Below are 20,328 nucleotides of genomic sequence, written 5' to 3' on the forward strand. Positions count from 1 at the left end.
TGGCTTCATGGCTGACACCGAGGCTGAATGAGGAGAGGAGTAAGTACCCCACTTGAGGCACGAAGAGATCAAAGACAGGTCGACTTTGAAGAGGGGCACTGAAAGAAAATCACGAATGGGCGAGACACAAAGGGAGCAGGGCCAGGCATGTCAGCGTCATCCCTGGTCTGGTCCGACTAGGCTGCTGCTGCTGCTGCTGCTGCTGCTATTCATTGAGGTTCATCACCGATCGCTTCGGGAGCGAAACACCCCATGATATAGCAGCCCACCCAGGCCAGCTGATAGACAATAGACAACCACTGCATCTCTGCGTCTATCATTCCTGCTCCATCTAACGCAAAGCGTCAGTAAAATTGGTCATGGTAAGGAAATCCCCATGTACAGAACAGTACCATACACACGGCCCGCGACGAGCAGATGGGCGGCAATACGCAGGGGATAGTCTTCAGAGATGAGTGATGAAGCGATGCGATCCTGCAGGGAGTTGCGCTTAAACTGCCCGAAGAAACGGACGACCACGCATGATTTGTTTCTATATTTGTCCCACGCGCTGTGCGTATCACCCAAGGAGAGGGATGGCCCACATTCATTGGTAGACCCTCTTTTCAAACGAGAGGGGGAAAGTCAGCGCATGGCCATGGGAATCTGCAATCATCATCACAACAGTCAACATCATCATCATCATCATCATCATCACCATAGCCGCTGGTATATCGGGAGGAGGGAAACATAGAACCGGCTGGGCTGGAAGTACAGCTAAGAATCACGGCGTCCAAGCCATTCGTCACGGACTGCGAAAATGCCGATGGAGTTGAGGACTGTCACTGGCTGACGAATGCACGCTCCACCAGTCAAATCAAGATTCAGGCCATGGATAGTCCGGAGGATATCATCGAGAGGGATTCGTCAATGTATTGACTGACTGACTGACTGACTGACTGTCTGTCTGTCTGTCTGTCTGTGTTGTATTGACAGTGACTTCGGATCAAGTCAGTCAGTTGGAATGTAAATCCCGGCAGCATCATCGACAACATTCAGACCAGCTGCATCTATCGTCCATGATTCTCATCATCCGGCTACATACCCATGATATAAGCTCCCTATGCAACAATCGCAACTCACAGTAGAGCCCATCTCCGTTGCAGCCCGCTGTAGTAGTTAGCGGTTACCAAAAATAATCCCTTTCCCCCTCTCTGTCCCAGAATAGCAATGCGCTGCGCATACATAAGCAATATGCTGCAATCAATTAATCCAATCAGAGAACCTCGCTCAGGGTCCCTGCGATCACCCAAAATAACTTCCTTGGCCTGTGATGAAAATAGAAAGTCCGCAGATATCCGGGACTTCTAAGGGTGCGCCTGCCCACCCATTCATCAAGAGAGAGAAAAAGAGAGAGGGCGACACGCCCTCTTTTCCACTCACCAGCTGACCCTTTCTATGCACTATCCAGTATCCTGCAGACAAGACAACATCTGCCCCTCCTTTGCCGCTGCATAGCACAGTCAACTATACTGTACATCCATCCAAGCTGGCGACTAAGTTAGTTACCTAGTTAGTCATTTAATCAATCAATCATTCAGTCCGTCCCAGCCCTGCAGAAAAGACAAAAATATCCATCCGGATTGGTCCATCTGCAAGATGCGCCCTCTACCGTCTTCCTGCCCCGCTCTCTCTTTCTTGTCGGCCTTTGCTGATTAGCGAAACGCCCTTAGGGCGCATTATCACCGGTTCTAAATTTGTCACTATCTCCCCTCCCTCCCTCCCTCCCTCCCTCTTCGAATCTCCAGGCAGTGAAAAGTGCACTAGATCTCGGTACATTGCCAGAAAGCGAGACGCGGGACGGGTTGGCGCGATGATCCCTCCGGGAGAAGGGAGGATAAGAAGTGAGCGGCTGAGATCACGGCGGCAAATCCATAGGATTGTAAGGTGTTATGTGTGTGATGTGATTTTATATTAACTTTTGTTGGTGATGGTTGGGCGGATGAGGGAAATCCTTCACAAAGGTTATTACTTGTTGTTTCTTGGTAGGTCTTGGGATTTTGGTTGCGCTGTTGATTTTTGCTATGTGTCTGTCTGTCTTTCGCATATCATCGATAGAAATGGATGCAGATGCCCCTTGATCTCTATAATTAGCAACTAGACTGATACTAGCAGCGCTACTGTTCCCTCCCCCCTGCTATCTAGACTAGAATCACTGGCACGATGGACAGACAGACAGATACTTAGGATAGCCAAGTGCAGCCGGGCCCCGGGCCCATCGTGGCAGCTGCGGTTAAGCGCCGGGACTAGTCTACTTTGGAAAGGGAAAGTGGGCCCCCGCCCGCGGGATTTCCCCCTCCCGATTTCTGGAACAAATCAACGATTGGTGCCGCCGGGATAAGGATTTTGTGGGGAGGGGCGATTGGGGGATGACGCGTGGTGGGTTTTGGCGCCGGAGAGGGTGTCCTCCCTCCACCTCCTCCAGGCTTATTTGCTGATGACCATGCGCTGGGGTGTGTGCTCTGTGCACACTGGCTCTTTCGTCTGGCTGGTGGTGTACTGGTTTTTGCTAGGCTGGATCTAAGATACTAATGGCTTAGTAGATTTGTGTTGTTGGTGTGGTAGAGTTCTGGACACTGGAGGGAGACGCGTTGGAGCGCGTTGCTACTCTACTTCCCTCTCCGTGTTGATACTGTTGCGGCGGAAGTTATTCAAGGACAATATGGCTGGTGTGGATTGCGTACCGATTTAAGGACTTGAATTGCTTGACGAAGTCACGATGGTAACATATTCAAGATGCCGCCTTTTATTTGGTGTGTCTTCTCGAAGGCCTCGAGATCTTGCTTTTCTATTTCCAGCCCATCACCATCTCAATCTTAATCTAAAAATTCCCACCCCTTGATCCCGCCTGCCTGCGCCCGCAATTCTTCAGCGAACAAACATGAAACAGAGAGCGCGCCTCCTTATCCAATCACCGGTCTCCATTCAATGGTGCTAGATCACAAAGCTGACTTAAAAGTGTTGCCCTTAAGCTGTGACGGGCAGGCAAGCCGGCGGCCGTTTGCACGGGGCTTGCCCACCACGGGGCGAATCACCGAAAGAAATTAGGTCGAAAAGTTTCTGGACCCAGATTTCTGAGAGTGGAATGAATGTCAGCTTTCAGGTTGGCTCAATCACTCTATAATCTCAAGGCTTGGGGGCTTGGGCTGTTCCAATGGGGAGGGTAGGGTTACCGCCGTGTGTTCGGGTTGGTATGGCGTGTATGTGTAAGTTACCGTTACCGCTGATGGTTAGGGATGTTACAATACTTACTGTGTGTAGCATCTGAGGTATGGAGCCTGATGTGTTGAGCCTCTTATTTCCTTTGCTCTTGTTCTCTCACCATCTTTATGATTGAGTATATGGATGCTATTGATATCTCAATCTATCCAGATGCTGTATCGTTTCGTAGAGATTTTGTATACCAGCCAGCCCAAACACCAATTCTTCTACTGTACATTAGTACTCTACGACAATCCACGACCAACATCAAACCCCATCAACCCACCACAAATTACTCGTACCCTTCCACCAACACCCATCCACACACACACACCCAAGAACAGCACACAGTAAGCCCTCCCAAAGCAAAAGATAGCGTCCCACGGCGTCAGTCCACCAACCAACCCCTCCCAAAGCCAACAACCGCGCCAACAAAGCCTAGCTTACACCCCCCTAACCCCCCTTTCTCCCGTCTTCCCCTAGTGCCGTCCGGCCTGCCTCTGCTCCAATCGCCATCTCTACCACTTCCCCGGGTCACAACTCCTTCCCACGGACTTCCATCCCCCCTCCGTCTCACCCGCGGATGTGTCCGGGATGTTCGTCTGTCAGTGCGCGCTTCCGTATGCTCGGGTCGCATTGCGTTGGGTTCTGGATTTTTTTCCTTGGGAGTTGGGCATCTATCTGCGTCTAGGCGTGCTTACGTAGAGATTGGAGGTGTGGTTGGGTGGGGTTGTTATCTGCTAATGGTGCGTTGCGTTGGTCTTGAGGGTGGATGGAGTCTTGTGGGTTTTCTTGATTAGGAGGGTGTCTGGGCTGGACACGTGGAGGCGCTTGGAGGCTGTTGTAGTGTCCTGGAGGACTTGAGGGCTCCGTGGGATAGGTTAGTGGGTGCTTGCGGCGCAGAGGCTTTGCAGGTTGGAGGCTCTAAGGTGGTGGTGAGGTGGCCTGAAGGCAATTTCTGAGGTTTTTGGTTGGTAGTTGTATTAAGCCTGATGTTTGAGTGTTCTCGTAGGGGTTTGCTGGTTGATAGATGAGTTCGTTGTAGTTTGGGATCAGGAAATATATGGTACCTGGGTCACAGTGTAGGGGAGGGGCGTTGCCAGTCGCTCTTCGATGGTGACTATCATAGCTACTAGAGAAGATAATCTACTGCAGGGAACTCGTTGCTGATGGCCGACGTCACTGGCTGATCAGTTCTCACTGCACCTACAGTACAGTACATGTCGTCATTGGCCAGCTTGGCTTCTGTATTGTACACTACTGATCCAGATATACCAGTCAGCAACTTGTGCTCGTTGAAAGGATAACTCGCTACTCATGCATATCCAGCGATTACAAGGGTGTGGCACTTGGAAAAGGTCTCAGAGATAGAGAAGTCAATCATATTTGTTATTTCCTGCCCCAGTAAATCAAACCTCCTCCCCAACTCCCAACGCCAGAACCCAGCGCTACCTAATTCAGACAGAATGAAACCAAAAACCTCGCCTACGCCTCAGGACTCATCTTTATCTTCACTATGCTTTCTCCGCTTCCCCTTGGGCGGATCCTCCAGCTGCGTCCGCTTATACGTCACGGTATGGGTGACCACATGCCGCACGCTCACCCGACCGGCGGTGGCACTGCGCGGGCCCTCCCAGTACCGCAGCTTCCAATCCGACGGCGAGTAGGGCGACAGGATCGAGTTCGCGCTCCGCGGCGTCTCCAAGGTGGGCGAGTACAGCATGGCGGGCGGGATGCGCAGACGGCGCAGGCTCAGCATGTCCCGCCGGGCCGGGGGCACTGTGCCGTACGGCGTCGGCGGGGGCAGCGACGCCGTCGCGGGCCGCGTTGGGTCGGAGAAATTGAAGGTGCCGCTGACGGCACTGGCGGGCTGCGAGGTCGGTGTCTTGGCGGCTTTGTCCCAGACGAAGCGTGTGGCAGGCCCATTGCCGTCGGCGGGCGAGAAGATCGGCGTCAGGGCTTTGAGGAATTCCGTGTACGCCGCGGGCGGAGTGATCGGGGTCGACAGGCCGTCGTCACTGTGATTGCGCCCTCCTCCTGATAGACTGGCGCCTGAGTCGGCTTGGAGCTCGGAGGGGAACGTCATCGTCCGCGGCGTCTGTAACGGGTGGAGCGTTGGCTTCGCTGGCATTTTTGAGGTGCTGGTTTGTCGAGGACTGGGTAGAAGAGGTTGAGTGTAGGACACAAGTGAAGATTCGGTGCCTCCAGGAACAACGAGCTGAAGACGGTTGATGGCTTGGTTTGGCAGAGACGCGCCTGACCTTGTCACGTTGTGTGTGCGTGGCAGTAAACCAGGGCTACTGGTCGTATATAGATGATGGATTGTATGAGGAAGCCGACTACCGGGATCAGTAGGCAAATCAGAACTGGAAGATCGGAGTCGTCCAACCGGTATCATCGGCGCCGTGAAATAGATAAGAAGAGATACGAAGGAAACCTTCTTATTTAATATCCCGTCACTTGGATACAGAAGGTAAAAGGAGGGGGGGGAAAGGTGGAGGGAAGATGTGCGGGCGAGACGTGGAGGGCGACAGGATTGTTATTTATCTCGAATTGACGCCGACACCCTGAGAGGCAGACGGATTTCGCGTACGATACAGGTATTATGACGGTAAAAGAACGGGACTTCTGTATGGTCTGTCACTATTCAATGTCAGTGTCACGCGCTAGTCCCGAAGTGGCTTGATCCCGACAGGTCCAGCGCGGCTGCTGCAATCGAAAGAAGCCCGAGTCACCCTGTCCCAAACTAACTATCGACATCTTTCCACCACGCGTTTCAACTTACCTCAAGCTGGCTGCAGAGAGGGGTGATCTTCAATGCAATGATGGGGCACCACTCTGCAACATTGACTGGTGGGCATTGGCTTGCGGGACAAGAGGGAACGAGTTTGTTGCCCCCAACTGCAGGTTCAGATCGTTTGATCTGCAAAGATGTGTGACAGTGGATGAAGAGAAGGAGTATCAGCAACTCTGTCGAATGAGTGGAAGCTTCTTCAACACCACTCTTCGATATCCTCTTTATATATTGTTTCAAAGCTCTTGCACGTCTCACTCCATGCTCATAGATTGCATCGGTGATGCTGCGATGCTGCAAACTAACGAGCAGATTGAGATACTTCCTCAGGGATTGACGCGCGCTATTTTCCGGCGCCAAAGCTCCAATTTCCCCTAGCCACCACACAATGATTACACCAGATCACTCACTAAAGCACGCTGGTCCAATCTTGACCCAATCGACTGCCTAGGAAACCCACCCTAAGTCAAAGATACTCTGGATCCTTGTCGTTCTACCCAGCGTTAATGCACCCATCTGCCGGTCTTGCCTACTGGCGGCTCGCCCACGGAATCCATCTTGCAACTCCTCTATCACAAGCACACCTATGACCTGTCGCCCTCGAAGCCTTCTGTTGGCCTTGAATTCCATTGTATTTCTAGTCTGGTGGCTGGGTCTCCCCAGACACCCACGCTGCTTGTTTTCCCTGCTTTATCTACATCTCCACTCCACCAACTGGGCGTCTGCAGTACGCACTCACGCATCCATGTTTCTTCAGCGCAGGCAGAAACGATTGGTCAGAGGTGATCATGAAGGTCATGTCAGTCCGACCGTTGCCATGGGATAACGGACCAAGCGCGCGGGGTCAATGACTAGCACCTGTTCCCACAAGCTTGTTGAGGTCTTCCCGTCGCTCCTGTCGGTGCAAAAGTGTTTAATGCTTCGAGACATACCACACTAGAACTCAAAATCCCCCGCTCTTCATGCAGTCTGACTTCTCGTGTGGGTCTGTGATGACTTTCGATGCTGAGCACGCCATGCTGGACAGCAGGTAAACATTGAAACATCATACGCATGATCGATATCTCACAACAGATCAGATGGTTGCCAACATTTTCTAGCTCGAAGGTCGTGGGAGCAGACTTGTGCGTGCAGCCAATCTCGTCTAATTGGCTACCCAGCAACTCTTGTTGGAATTGCTCTCACGCCGTCCTGGTTTCAGTACTACATCCAACAAGCTTTCCACCCAGCAATAGATGCAGTGGGCCTTTGACTACAAGCCATGTCACCGTGACTTACAATAGCGCCGGGATAGAAACTCAATTGATCACTCGGGATCGGACCTTGTTGGTCATCAGCACGCATGCCCTCAATTTCCCCGTATGGATGTATCACAGGCAGAGCTTTTCAGATCAGAGAACCTGATTCCATTCTGAGTGGTGTCGGTACAATAGCATCACACGGACTAATTTTCTCAGCTAATGGGAAATTTGGGTGGATGTGGGGAGCTTGGAATCCATAGAATGGACCAGGTAATTGTGCTGAAAGCAACAGTAACAGCATGATCTCACTTGTCCAGCCAATTTGTCATACCCAACTCAGTCCCTGTAGTCGACCCTATCTTTCTTCATTCGTTTAATTCTTCTGCGTCTCGCATGAATGGTACCAAGTTCAATGTGACATGAGTCCCAGCGATACGCTTTCGGGGACAGTCAATGCAGGCGCCTGAGACCATTAGCACAGGGCGCTTTAGTAATATGGCCAATGCATGCCAGTCGAGCGGACCATAGCCGAGGAAGCCTTAGCAGGGCTCAAGGGTTGTGTCTTTCTGACTTTCTACTCTAAGGTCAATAGATCAATGGATACGGCATTTCGGCCGCCACGAAGGCAGCTTATTGTGTATGACCTCGACGAACCACCACAGACAAGAATCCAATGCCTAACGAAGTACATTCCCTTATCTACCTTAACGCCATCTATTAAATCCAGCTCTGTAATCAAGCAGAAGCACAATGTCCTCCGTCCACCCTAAGATCCGCACCCGTCATGAACCCGCTGCCATCAGCCAACATGTACACCGTCGGCGCCTTGAAGTCCTCCGGCACACCCAGACGGCCCAACAACGCCCCCCGCATCCAAGTCTCCTCCACCTCCGGCTTCTCCGCGAGCAAAGCATCCGTCATTGCAGTGCGGATATACTATAATCTCAGTCAGTGGACGCGATTTGATACTTCCTGGGAAAAGGGGAACATACACCGGCGGAGAGCGTGTTGATGCGGATGCCATACTGTCCCCATTCTTGGGCGACAGAGCGACACATTTGGTGAACTGCGGCTTTAGAGGAGTTGTATGCTGTGCAGGTGAGACCCTGTTGGTGTCATTTCTTAGCAGCGGCGTATAATCACACTCCATCGAGTACAGCTCTAAAAGATAGGATATTTTCTCTTACCCTGTTGGCAATCTGGCCCGACATCGAAGCAATCATCACGATACTTGCGGGGGTGTTCTGTTCCTTGAAAATGCGAGCGCAGTGCTTGGCGGGAATGAAAGTGCCAATCACACTGATATCAGCTGGTCAGAAAAGCTTACTTCTTCACCTTCTCCAGCGGAGCAGCTTCTAATTCAGCCTAATGAGGAAGGAACCACAAACTTGACATCCAACATCTTCCTCCACATGTCGACGGGGTACTCCAACGCGGGCACCATTTGCTGGATTCCGGCGCAGGTGATAAGTCCGCGCAGGGGCATTTTGCGGCTCAAGGCGTCGGCGGCGATCTGCTCAAGAACCTGCTTCGTGGACGCCTCGTCGGTGATGTCGCATGAGACGTAGGATGCGTGCAGGCGCCGCGCAGTGGCCAGCTTCTGCACGGAGGCCCATTCCTCGGCGCTCGGAGCCGGCAGCAGGTCCAGGCACACGACATCGCCGCCCGCTTCGATCACTGCGCCCGCAAGCACGATCCCCAGTCCACGGCCTCCGCCTGTGATTGCAACCGTGCGGTTGCCTAGTGAGAAGAGGTCGTTTGTGCGCCCGATGACGGAGGGTTGGGTGGAGTCGGCGACGGCTGGAGTGGTCTGGTCGAGGGCGACCTCCGGGATGGTGTTGTCGGAGATGGAGGGGGACATTCTGGTGGTAGTGTGATATTAGAGATTAGGATGTGTCTGTGGGAGGAGTCCGATGTTCTCGTGGAGAGTTCATATATAAAGAACGTGCTGCTGGTGGGCAGCGCTTATGGTTAACGTAACAAGGAGGAAGCTGCTGTGGGACGGTCTATCTCGATGCAACGGTTCTTGCTTATCTTCTTGCGCTGCAGATATGTGCAATGCTGCGACTACTACAAGTATGCTCTCTGGTCCATCGATCTACCATGTGGTGTTGTCCACGACTCGAGTGCTAAATCCTTCCCGATGCGGAAAGATCGGGATGAGACCGCGGCGTTGCCGATTTCTTCGGCTCATCCCACTGTGGGTCGTGCCGAGGCGCCAAAGACTACCGGACTGGGTAATATACGAGCGTAAACTTGGTGATGCCCTAATTGAAATCCACTCGGTTTTTCGTATAGCGGAAGAGGGTGGAAATCAGATGATGCCATGCAGGTTGGAATTCATGAGACCTGAGATGGTCACGGGCCATATACAATGCCCAATCATCATTTTAATAAATTGACTACCATACAGACGGGAAAAGGCGCATAAGTATTGAAGCGGGCCGTCAAGCTGGTTCAGGAACTTGATGATATCCACAATGGCACCAACCAAAGTTATGGTACCGGCTTTGACTTATCTTTGGAAAAGAGGTTTTATGGTTGTTCTCCGCGCCCCAAACCCCGGTTCTTCGTGTCCCCGCAACCACCCCATGGAAATGACGTCCCGCATCGTTCTTCTGCCGTCTTTCGACGATATCTAACCTAACCCTACCTATATAGCCCAGCTACATAAAACTGGCTAGGGCCCCATAAGTCAAGTCGAAGTGCATCCGAGCCCTAGTTGCTGGCCTTGTCTCTACTTTCTATACTCACGCATCGTTTGGACGATATGACTATTCTTACTGGTAAGCCGCTTTCGCTGGCCATCACTGCCACGGCGGGGAGTGGTTTCTTGCTGTGAGTCATCCCGGGAATTGCTCATCATCATCAGATGTGACTGACCTTTGGATGCAGGTTTGGCTATGATCAAGGTGTCATGTCAGGTCTTTTGACTGGCAATGCGTTCACTCGAACATTCCCCGAGATCGACACCACCTCGACAGGACATGGCAGTTCTTCGCTGCAGGGCACGGTGTAAGTCAAGCACATGAGTTACTATTGTATGAGCCAGACTAACCGGTTCAGGGTCGCTATCTACGAGATCGTAGGTCGAATATACCTCCTCCCTTTTTGACATCACTAACAAGGACAGGGCTGCTTCTTGGGCGCCCTCGTTGCGCTGTTCGCGGGCGAGAAGATAGGCCGGCGGATGTGTATCGTCGCTGGCTCTATCATTCTTAGTATTGGTGCGGCTATCCAGTGCAGTGCATACGGTATCCCGCAATTGATCGTGGGTCGTATTGTGGCTGGCATCGGTAATGGTCTCAACACTAGTACAATCCGTACGTGTGGTCCTTCCCGTCACAATTTTGGTGCGATGTATGCTTACTGGAGCAGCGGTGTGGCATTCGGAGTTGAGCAAGGCGTCTAGTCGAGGGAAAGGGGTAAGTCACTTGGCCCAGTATTTATGATTTCTGCTGACTTTGATTAGCTGGCAATAGAGCTCACTATTAACATCTTTGGCGTAATGACGGCCTACTGGGTTGGTCAGTATTCCACCTTTCCAGGAAAAGACGGGCAAATTTACTAAGCTGCCGCAGATTACGGGATGAGTTATGTGGATAATGAAGCCCAGTTTCGGTTTCCGATCGCTTTGCAGATTCTCTTTGCTGTCGTCACCCTCTTTGGGATCCTTCTCTTACCGGAGTCTCCTCGTTGGGTGAGTCAGTCATACAGAAATGTTGGGGCACGGAAGCTAAATATAGAGAAGCTTATATCTCACGGTCGACACGATGAAGCCCGTCATATTATCTGGGCTGTTCAGGCCAATGCGGATCAGATTTCCGAAACCGACACCGTGGTCACTGTGGAAGTGGCAGAAATCTCTCGTGCGACCGCGGAGGAACAGGCAGCGTCCCAGGAAGGATCTTTTGGTATGATCTTCAGCAATGGGCCACAGAAGTTCTTTTACCGAACTCTACTCGGAATGGGCGGGCAGTTCATGCAACAGATGTCGGGTGTCAATCTGATCACATATGTGAGTCGGACTCCAGTCCCTGGGTCTTATGAGCGCACCTTGACTGAACAAATGCAGTACAACACGGTGATCTTCGAGAACTCGGTTGGCATGAGCCACAACCTGGCTTTACTGATGGCTGGATTCAACGGCGTGGCGTACTTTGTCTCCACGTTTGTTCCCGTGTGGACCATCGATCGGTATGCTCCTTTATCCCTGGATTCACAATTAGACTGCTAATTAGATAGACTGGGTCGTCGGAAGCTCATGCTTTTTGCAGCAGCCGGGCAATGTGGCTGCATGGCTATTTTGGCTGGCACTGTTTACGACGGCGGCCATGCGGCTGGTATTGTGGCTACGATCATGCTGTTTCTTTTCAACTTCTTCTTCGCTGTAGGCCTACTTGCTATTCCTTGGCTATGTGAGTTTGCTTGCACGTTCTATCCTACAGACAAAAATCACTAACCGGTCAAATAGTGCCTGCTGAATATGCCCCGCTTGCCATTCGAAGTAAAGCGGCCGCCATGGCCACTGCCACCAATTGTATGTTTCAAGGCAATGAACCATAATGTGCCAGAGCTGACTGGCATTCTCTAGGGATCTTCACTTTCCTTGTTGTGGAAATCACTCCCGTCAGTATCGACAACATTGGCTATCGCACATACATTTACTTCGCAGGTGAATAGGTCCCGCGTCACCGACTAGAAGGCTGAAGCTAACGTGACTCGCTAGTGTTCAACTTCTGCTTCCTGCCTCTGATCTACTTCTTCTACCCAGAGACTCGCAAACTCTCCCTGGAGCAAGTAGATCTGCTCTTCACTGGAGAGAAGGTGCGGCTTCACTGGCACCCATCGATGGGCGCAGCAGGAAGTGTCAGTGAGCGGATGGGCGAGAAAGACATGGGAATGATTGAGCATGTAGAGTGACCGATTGTCAAGTGGTATGTGTGGTTCATGTTAGATGACTATAGATAGTCAGTTACTAGTAGTTGAAGAAAGAGACCTGGGAACGACTCGTGTCGGGACGCACATCCCAAACAGGCAGTTGCAGTCCGGGGAAATTCACCCCGGTTTTTTCTCTGTTCCCCACGCGGGCGGCGGTTATCTCTTCCAATTTAGGAAATTTTCTCTTCTCAAGTCTTCTATTCCCCGCAGTGTTCGTTTCTCCGGCCACTTCTCCATCATACCTCCATCTTATCCCCCAGATTTTTGTTTCTTCCTTTCGAAGATGACGGAGGAGTCAGAATCTGATCTGTGCCACAACATGCGTACTACCCCTGATGCATCCCGTCTGCCCCCGCGCAAGCGCACTAGGACTGGCTGTCTCAATTGCAGCCATCGCCGCCGGAAATGTAATTATCTGCTACTCTGCCTCTTTTCTCCTGAGCAAGGATTGTCGAGCTGACCGTTCTAGGCGATGAAGCAAAACCGATATGCACGGGCTGCAAACGTCGGGGCGACACGTGCGAATGGCGCCGACTGGGTTCGTTCCGTGAGGCCAACCTCAAAGTCCTTGAGCCGGAGCATCCTTCCATGAACCAAACCACCAGTCGCGCATCTCGTCAGAGTAGATTCAAGGTAGATCCCTATCGGCCACGCGATGAACACCCCAAGTTCTTGACTGATTAGGTTTAGATCTTGAGTGTGGTTCCCGCTCGATCTGCCAAACGAAACTCGCTCAAGCAATCTCGGCAGGGAGTTGAGCGCGCATCGTCACCGCTCCAATCGGAGAATGACAAGAATAACGGGACAGATGAGGCGAGGCCTGTGCTTAGTTCTCCCTTACAGGGCACCCAAAATAATCTCCCGCATCTTAGCCCGCGCTGCGCCGAGAGACTCTCACCACTATCGCATCAGAGCTTTCAGCACCCAGGCGGGCTGGATCTTCTTGCGTCTGCCTTAGAAGGGGAGCACGCAGTACATCGCTCTCCAGATGCGCCATCATATCAGCCGTACATGCATTCGAGTCCCGAGTTTGTTGTCGATGAATTAGCTGCTCCTCGCAACCTTTCTGGGAACGCCGGGCAGCTCCCTCACTCTGCGTCAGACGTCTATCAGACCATACCTTCGCCAATATTTGACCATAGTGTGTTCTCTGACACAGTCAGCTTTACCAACGATGTGTTTGTCCCGGGATCTGCTTATGAGGCTCTACATACTACTCTCCGCAACAGACAGCTCTGGACTGCTCGACCTGATATGCCAAGCCGGGGTAGCTCCCCTGAAGTTGTACCGGAACACGACAGTACATTACCATTAGGCCGTGTGGGGACAGAGTCTCACGGTACGTCTCACTCAAGAACAGGGCGGGAGTTTGATCTCCTTCCCGAACGGGAGACTGTCCTGTGGCAGAATTATCTAAACGAGATATGCCTTTGGGTGAGTACCTACGCGCGAGTAGTCTTGATGATGCCATACTTACGCTAGTCTTACAGCTTGACATGTTTGATAATCATCGCCACTTCGCTTCGACTTTCCCGCAGATGGCCAAATCAGCGCCTCATCTTCGTTACTCGATTCTTGCCTTATCGGCGCGGCAGATGGAGCGGAAGCAGAACAAGAAGTCTCAATCGGAGAGTCTGTCGTTGTACCAAGAAGCTATTCACCTGCTACTTCCGGAACTTGAAAGCAAGAGTACTCCTGTCATTGCATCCTGCGTGATTCTTCGCGTTTTGGAGATGCTAAGCTGTATGTTCAGCGCTATTGTCAGCTTATCACCTTCTGATGTACTGTCCAGGTAACCCCAAAGAATGGAGACGCCATCTTGATGGCTGCGCATATTTGATTCAGGCCGCTGAGATCAATGGGTTCTCAGGGAAGGAAGAACAGGCGCTCTTCTGGTGCTTTGCGAGGATGGGTATGTAGCTTTGTCACTTCCCTCTTTCTTTCTGCCATCAATATCCTAATCAATTATCAGACGTTTGCGGTTGTCTCATCTCGGAGGAAGAAACCATAATTCCCATCCATCACTGGATTCCTCGCGACATGACGCCTGCTGAAGCCGCGCAGCTTTTCCTGGCATCGAACGTATATGCATTTGATACATATGCCAACTACACTGTTTTCCTGTGCGCACAGACACTGGGCGTATTGGTCGGTTCCGCTAGACTTCCCACCTACTACCACGGAGTTCTGGAAGATGGCCACTCCTATGTTGACCGCTGGCAACAGCTCTTGCATGATGTGGAACAGTGGTACCAGTGTCGTCCTAGTCAAATGAAGCCAATCTTTAGTGTCTCGACCACGACTGCTGGGTCAGGCAACGAAAAGCCATTTCCGACCGTGTTGTATGGAAATGGCGCTGCTAGTAAGTATTACTTGTGCACTCGCCTCACTTCTTCTGACGCTTACAGTATCCGGAAACCAACTCTATCACGCCTGCGCTCTCCTTCTGCTTCAAGGAAAGCCTAAAACTCTTCCATTGCAGCGACGTCGAACGGTAAGCTTCCTAAGTGACAGGCTGGCGAGCTTTAGTTGCTAATGTCGAGTTAGAAGTCTGTTCTCTGGCATGCGCGACAGATCTGCGCAATCTCAGCTTCGAATACTCATCAGTGAGCATTTCCACACCTTCACATTCTGACTCGGGTTTCTGATACATTGTAGCGGCTGTTGGACCAACGCATTGCAACCGCTCTGGCTGGCTGGCAAAGTCATGTCTCATCATTCCGAACATGCCGCTATTATCCAAACTCTGACACGAATCGAGAAGGAAACGGGATGGGCAACCAGCTGGCGGGCAGAAGATCTCCGCGAGTTCTGGGGGGATGACGAGGAAGCGGAGGAGATGGAGGAGAACATGCGAGTGGACATGGAGCGAGATACTAATCTTCAGACTCCGCCTAGTATCCGAGGCAGCATACATTCGCATTCAACCTCATGAAAAGGATGCCCCGGAGGTGACTGAACAATAAGTCAACTTGATCATAGAGGCATTAATGAACAGCACCATAAACCTGAGATAGGTTATGCATTAGTTTACAAGCTTGACGAGATATGTGGGGGGCTATGGGTGGAGCCCGAAGTGCCAGCTCGGGGCATTTTCAGCTGAAGTTGTGTGGAGACGGCAGTCTTGCTGCTGCCACCTCCACAACCCGCTCGGTTCGTCATCCTGACCTCCATCACCATGGCCACAATCATGACCTCAGCTCTCTTCGCCCTCATGCCTCTGCCGTTACCCACTTTAGCACAATCTCCAATCCCTGCGCTCCAACCGGCAGCTCGGCACCATCATCATTCAGGTCGAAGTACAGCCGCCAAAGCCCCGTCCCGACCTCAGTTGCCGGCAATCGCACTGCTAGCCAGCCTTTTCACCGTCGGGGGTAATGTAGTGTGCAATGTGCCGCATTAGATATATCTGCATACACAGAACTGATGTGATCTGTCGGAGTGTCCAAAGCACTCGAGACAAATTGTATCTGATTCTACTTTAGTTCACACATTTCGAGTTCGAGTTGAGTCGAGTCGGCATCCGATGTAGTACGCTGGCAGTTTGCCCAATGGGCCAAAAAGTATCAGAGAATGGGCTGGGGTCGGCAGCTTTTTAATTGGTGTAGCGGTAGCAGCTCACCCGGGCTGGTAAGCTTCGATCATGCTATATGTAAGTAAATCGCTTTGTGCATCATGAGCCTGGGCTCATTGGGACTGTGTCAGATCACCGTTGGATCCAAGTGAAGGAGTTTCTTGAGGGTGAAGAATCAGACTCGCCGTCTCAAGCTGAGCGAAAGGCAGGTCACGCGACAGTCTCTCTGCATCATCTCACCCTGGAGCTTGACTGTGGAGAACCGACATCCGTTGCCTGGGAACTTCCCAAAGCCATCATTTTCCATGAACGGTGTGGCTGGGTCTTGGGCTCTACAAGTAGTGGACATCAAGCCCGGTCTCCCGGGACTACCACTGCGGGAATATTCACCGCTCTGCTTGTTGAGAAGCTAGACCTAGAGGCTAGGTCGATTTGTGAGAATTGATCTAATTCCACCAGGCCAGTAACGGGGAATGCAACCAAAGATGTTATGATTTCAATTCGGTTCTGGGTTGGGTTGGCCGGAAGGGAGGAGAGAGGGATCAAGGGATGAACATCCCCGTCCACACACACCCTTTGCTCCCTCCGTTCTTCCTCCCGTCCGGAAACAATTTCTCGACTCGGTCTCATAGGCTCGGCCGCACCTTGGCCTGCATTCCGGAGCTATGTTTGCGCTGGGAGTGGTGGTGGTGCGATGATCATGGGCGTATCCTGGTCAACCGGTTGGACAGTAACTCCCTCGGGCTGGGCTTCGGACGAGGTGGAACTGAGATTGGATGGTTCAGTCTTAGACTACCTGGGTAGACTTCAGAGAGCCAGTTAGCTTGGGGTTCCAGATTTATTGGATAGATCGATAAGTTCATTGGAGCGCTTTATTGCAGGTGGAAGGCTAGATTCCCGGCTGGGCTATATTCAGTTTATGGGGTAGCGGCAGGGATGGGCTGGTTATTGTGTCGATATCATTATTTGTGTTGTTCTTCGGATCTTCAAAGCCAAGGTTCTGTCTGAGTCGGTCTTCAGATCTGAGCTATCTTTGGAACGCAAAGAACAGACCGATTCTGTTGGGATTGATGCAGACGTATGTACTCTTCAAGTAGGGAGCATTTTTATTTTTAGATGGTTTTGTAGGCGGTCTAGCAACTCTTGCCACAAGATTACAAGTCTGTATGGTGATAACCTCTGATATAATACTCAATTATACATAGGATAGTTCTCGATTGCTTATATATTAACGTTGCTGTGCTTGATATATGATTAAAATGAGGTTTGTGTAGGAGAATAGCTCTGAGTCTTTTTCTTCTCTGGTATGAGCATGTTGGAGATTGTGTCGGAGATATGTATTCGTCCCGCGCTCTGCATCCCGCTGCCTACTAGTTATACTCCAGTATGTACCCCACCCACTTTATCGATACTCTTTTGTTGATTGCAGTGCCTGCTCTGATAACCTCTAGAGAAGAAAACCCTAAAGACATCAGAAGATAAGGATGGAAGACATCGCAACCATCTATACACTGACATGGAATCGAACGCGGCGAGTCCGACCGAAATAGCAACATGCAAATACATACTTCCGATTGCCCCAGTGACTCCAGGCCGCCACCCAATTCGCCGGATCTAGTTCAGCCCACCGAAAACAACAGGAATGTCTGTCTGCGTCTCTCCATCTGTCATCCTTAGCGCCCGCAGGAAAAGACACAAAAGATCCATGATCTGGATGGATCTTGCCCATGGAGGCCCAGTGTCCCAGTATCCCAACCAACCCGCACTGCACACCTTCAGGAAGCCACCACCGAGACAACCCCCTTCCATCATGCATTGAACGCCCACGCCAGCCCAGGGCCCAGACGCTGTCCTTTGCAACTATCGTTAGCTTGTTACTCCCCGAGCTCCACTTGATAGACCTGATCGTCGCTACGTTTACTCCTATCTTCTACCTCAAAAGTTGCAGTCTATTCTCTCTGCCCCAAACAAGCTTTCGTCCAAAGAACGGCGCCCGATACTCACGCCACACATCCTGACCACCAAAATGGCGAGTCACCCTGGCAGAATGACAGGTCACAATGCATCTGAAACCGAGAAACATCCCGCCGCAGTCGAGCTCCCCGCCGATTCTGAAACATCACCTCACCTGGCGGCTTCCCCTGATCACCACCAGCCAGGAGACTACAACCCCTGTGTGGGCGCAAAGCCGTCCTCACCCTTTTATCGCCATGCCACCCCATCGGTGACCATCGATCGATTCAAGGTGGAAACCGAGAAACCTCAGCCCACTGTTCAACGCTATACGCCCTCCGTTATCCCCGAGCGCCCGCCGATGTTCAACGTATCCGCCTTGGAATCCGGCAGCCGTCATGAGTCGAATCTCTGGGGGCAACCAAAGAGGCACTGTGGATGCATGAGTCGACTGGGAAAGAAGCAGCGCATGGTCGTCAAGGCCATCATTGCCGTCGTCATACTGGGAACCATGATTGCGATCGCGCTGGGAATTACGGTCGCGGTGGGAGGAGCCGTGTGGAGGTCGGACCACCGGCAGGAGTTCATCGGATGAGATGCAGGTAAGTTGAATACTGTGCAAACTATTTCAGGGATCCTTTGGAGTGGGTTCATCAAGCTGACTTGGTGGTGACAGGCGACTTCTTCCTTTACGATGTGTCGATCGATACTTCACTTCACCGTTCTTGGTGCGATGATGCAACTTAATATCTCAACAAACAAACACATTTTCTGCGGGACATATTGATGGGAGTCTGGAGCCTGGAGGATTTTCTTTTGGTCGCATCGGGGTTGCATGTACTGTACATTGTTCTTCTTTTCCCTTGCAAGTTGAGGTGCTTTCCTGTACATACATACGTGCTTTCGTGGTTCTCTGCTCTATTCTCCGTCTTCTGCTAGCGACACATGCGGGACGAGAATGTAGATACAAACAGAACATACAGTTAACTAGCGAGCGAGAAGTGGCTAGCCTGAGCACGTGATCCACAGCCGACATAAATACCGTCTCTCGGCGCCGTCCCCTATCTGAACTTTTTCTTTTCTTCATTACATCGAAAAAAGCTAACAGAGCCTGCCACGACCCTCGTCCATCTTTCCACGACGAGTGTTGCCTTCGGTCTACGGACTGATCGGCTCTGGAGAACAATTCTCCCTGATAGGAAGTTCGCCTCTCGTTGAGTCCTCTTCAGTGAGGGCGATGAGGGGGGAATGTCGATGACGGGATACATCACCATTGCACATAATGAATCAATTGAACAAGACTGCTTAATATCGGACCCAATCTTCTTGTATTTGACAATCTTCGTAGTTACGACACTGCAAAGGAGCTGGTCTGGACCTCTCGACAAGCAGCTGGCAGTTTATGCCGTGCCCGTTTCGTGATGGCGGTAAAATGTTGTGCCGGATCCCGGCCGCGGAACCACTTTGCTGCAGGACTCGTACCTGACCGTTTCCCATCCAACGATACCTGCATTGACAAGGCTTTGACCCCAGACTTGAAGGGCTCTCCTGATTGACTGATGCTAATTTTCCGAACGGGGCTAGCTTTGAAGCGCCCGTCGAAGGACGCATCTATGATGATTGACGAGGTGGATGCATACATACCGATCCCTTGGCTCTATACGCAATTGAGCATGAGGAATGCACAACACCACCATTCAAGGAAGAAGGCCCGAGTTCCTGTGAACACATGGTCCAGCTTCCACTCGCCGTGAGTGTCCATTCCTCGTGACATTCTCAGAGGGAAAACAAGTCCCCCAGTGTATTTGTTTGTTTGCCGCAGGGGAAGCAGCATGCCAGCGCCAGAATGATGCCATCTATGGATAAAAGGTGCAGCAGCGTCCGCCAAACCCTGGAGGATTGTTTCTTTCGGATCAGGTCGAATCGATCGTACGCTTACAGTCGCCAAACAATTCATTCCTTAATCTTCTTTTTTCTTGTTACGCCCCTCCCTCACGGCCTCGGCCCCAGTCACTCGTTCAACTTTCGGTTGTGTTGTATTTTGTTTCTATATTTGACGTGAAATCCGATCTATATTAATTCATCCAGTAAACAGCCAATAACGACATGAAGGGACTCCAGGCAGGACTCCCCATGGCGGCGCTCGCTGCCGTAGCCCGCGCCACCTCGGTCATCGGGGGCTCGCAGGGCGAAGACCGCGGCAGTGACGCCGCCTTGCCGGTCGACAACAAGTTCCGGAGCGAGGTGAACGACTACCACTCCGACGACCACTCCCTCGATTTGGACGCGAAGAAGACCGTAATCGAGCCGGGACATGGCCGCCGCCCTCACCACCACAAGGCCAGAGGCGAAGGCGGCTCCAACGACGGATTCTCCGACGGTTCGACTTATGTGAAGCCGCAGGCCCACGTCGAGAACCATAACGAGAGCGCCTTCCACGAAGATGATCACTCCGTTCAGCTGGAGAAGGATGTAGTGGAGGTGGTGCCGCCCCACGGTCGTGGCCACCACCATGCTCGCGGCCAGCACGAGAACGTCGACCTTATCGGGGGACCGGGTGGTGTCGACACTGGTAACACGTTCGC

General features: G+C 51.8%; 7 protein-coding genes across 7 annotated transcripts; 5 read left to right on the forward strand and 2 right to left on the reverse strand.

Annotated features, from left to right (window-relative positions):
- Nucleotides 1–4,601: 4,601 nt before the first annotated feature.
- Nucleotides 4,602–5,740, reverse strand: BO97DRAFT_406577 (uncharacterized protein). Its single transcript, XM_025695445.1, has one exon. It carries the CDS (start codon nt 5,636–5,638, stop codon nt 4,733–4,735), a length of 906 nt encoding a protein of 301 aa, XP_025550237.1. The 5' UTR covers nt 5,639–5,740; the 3' UTR covers nt 4,602–4,732.
- Nucleotides 5,741–6,516: 776 nt separating this feature from the next.
- BO97DRAFT_112719 (uncharacterized protein) lies at nt 6,517–6,973 on the forward strand. The gene has a single exon (XM_025689914.1). It carries the CDS (start codon nt 6,621–6,623, stop codon nt 6,858–6,860), a length of 240 nt encoding a protein of 79 aa, XP_025550238.1. The 5' UTR covers nt 6,517–6,620; the 3' UTR covers nt 6,861–6,973.
- A 905-nt stretch (nt 6,974–7,878) lies between these two features.
- Nucleotides 7,879–9,136, reverse strand: BO97DRAFT_471370 (oxidoreductase, short chain dehydrogenase/reductase family; the record flags this gene model as incomplete). Its single annotated transcript, XM_025700041.1, has 4 exons — nt 7,879–8,211; nt 8,268–8,381; nt 8,463–8,574; nt 8,664–9,136. 4 exons carry the CDS (start codon nt 9,134–9,136, stop codon nt 8,011–8,013), a joined length of 900 nt encoding a protein of 299 aa, XP_025550239.1. The 3' UTR covers nt 7,879–8,010.
- Nucleotides 9,137–10,045: 909 nt separating this feature from the next.
- Nucleotides 10,046–15,151, forward strand: BO97DRAFT_478920 (uncharacterized protein; the record flags this gene model as incomplete). Its single annotated transcript, XM_025700656.1, has 22 exons — nt 10,046–10,113; nt 10,171–10,290; nt 10,342–10,360; nt 10,409–10,598; nt 10,654–10,700; nt 10,748–10,802; nt 10,857–10,975; nt 11,081–11,293; nt 11,351–11,472; nt 11,521–11,693; nt 11,750–11,815; nt 11,870–11,950; nt 12,005–12,148; nt 12,258–12,623; nt 12,659–12,849; nt 12,907–13,650; nt 13,707–13,959; nt 14,009–14,128; nt 14,189–14,578; nt 14,625–14,710; nt 14,791–14,822; nt 14,875–15,151. The coding sequence occupies 22 exons, from the start codon at nt 10,046–10,048 to the stop codon at nt 15,149–15,151; spliced, it is 3,876 nt and encodes a 1,291-aa protein (XP_025550240.1).
- A 243-nt stretch (nt 15,152–15,394) lies between these two features.
- On the forward strand, nt 15,395–16,235 carry BO97DRAFT_415575 (uncharacterized protein; the record flags this gene model as incomplete). Its single annotated transcript, XM_025696398.1, has 4 exons — nt 15,395–15,590; nt 15,702–15,747; nt 15,825–15,868; nt 15,922–16,235. 4 exons carry the CDS (start codon nt 15,395–15,397, stop codon nt 16,233–16,235), a joined length of 600 nt encoding a protein of 199 aa, XP_025550241.1.
- A 1,240-nt stretch (nt 16,236–17,475) lies between these two features.
- BO97DRAFT_444284 (uncharacterized protein) lies at nt 17,476–18,740 on the forward strand. Its single transcript, XM_025698439.1, has 2 exons — nt 17,476–18,345; nt 18,420–18,740. Exon 1 carries the CDS (start codon nt 17,817–17,819, stop codon nt 18,336–18,338), a length of 522 nt encoding a protein of 173 aa, XP_025550242.1. The 5' UTR covers nt 17,476–17,816; the 3' UTR covers nt 18,339–18,345; nt 18,420–18,740.
- Nucleotides 18,741–19,602: 862 nt separating this feature from the next.
- On the forward strand, nt 19,603–20,328 carry CweA (putative GPI anchored protein; the record flags this gene model as incomplete). The annotated part of the gene is made up of 1 exon (XM_025689915.1): nt 19,603–20,328. A coding segment is annotated over exon 1 (479 nt), but the record flags the coding sequence as incomplete, so codon positions are not given.

Source organism: Aspergillus homomorphus, assembly GCF_003184865.1.
Source record: "Aspergillus homomorphus CBS 101889 unplaced genomic scaffold BO97scaffold_25, whole genome shotgun sequence".
NCBI classification, from domain to species: domain Eukaryota; kingdom Fungi; phylum Ascomycota; class Eurotiomycetes; order Eurotiales; family Aspergillaceae; genus Aspergillus; species Aspergillus homomorphus.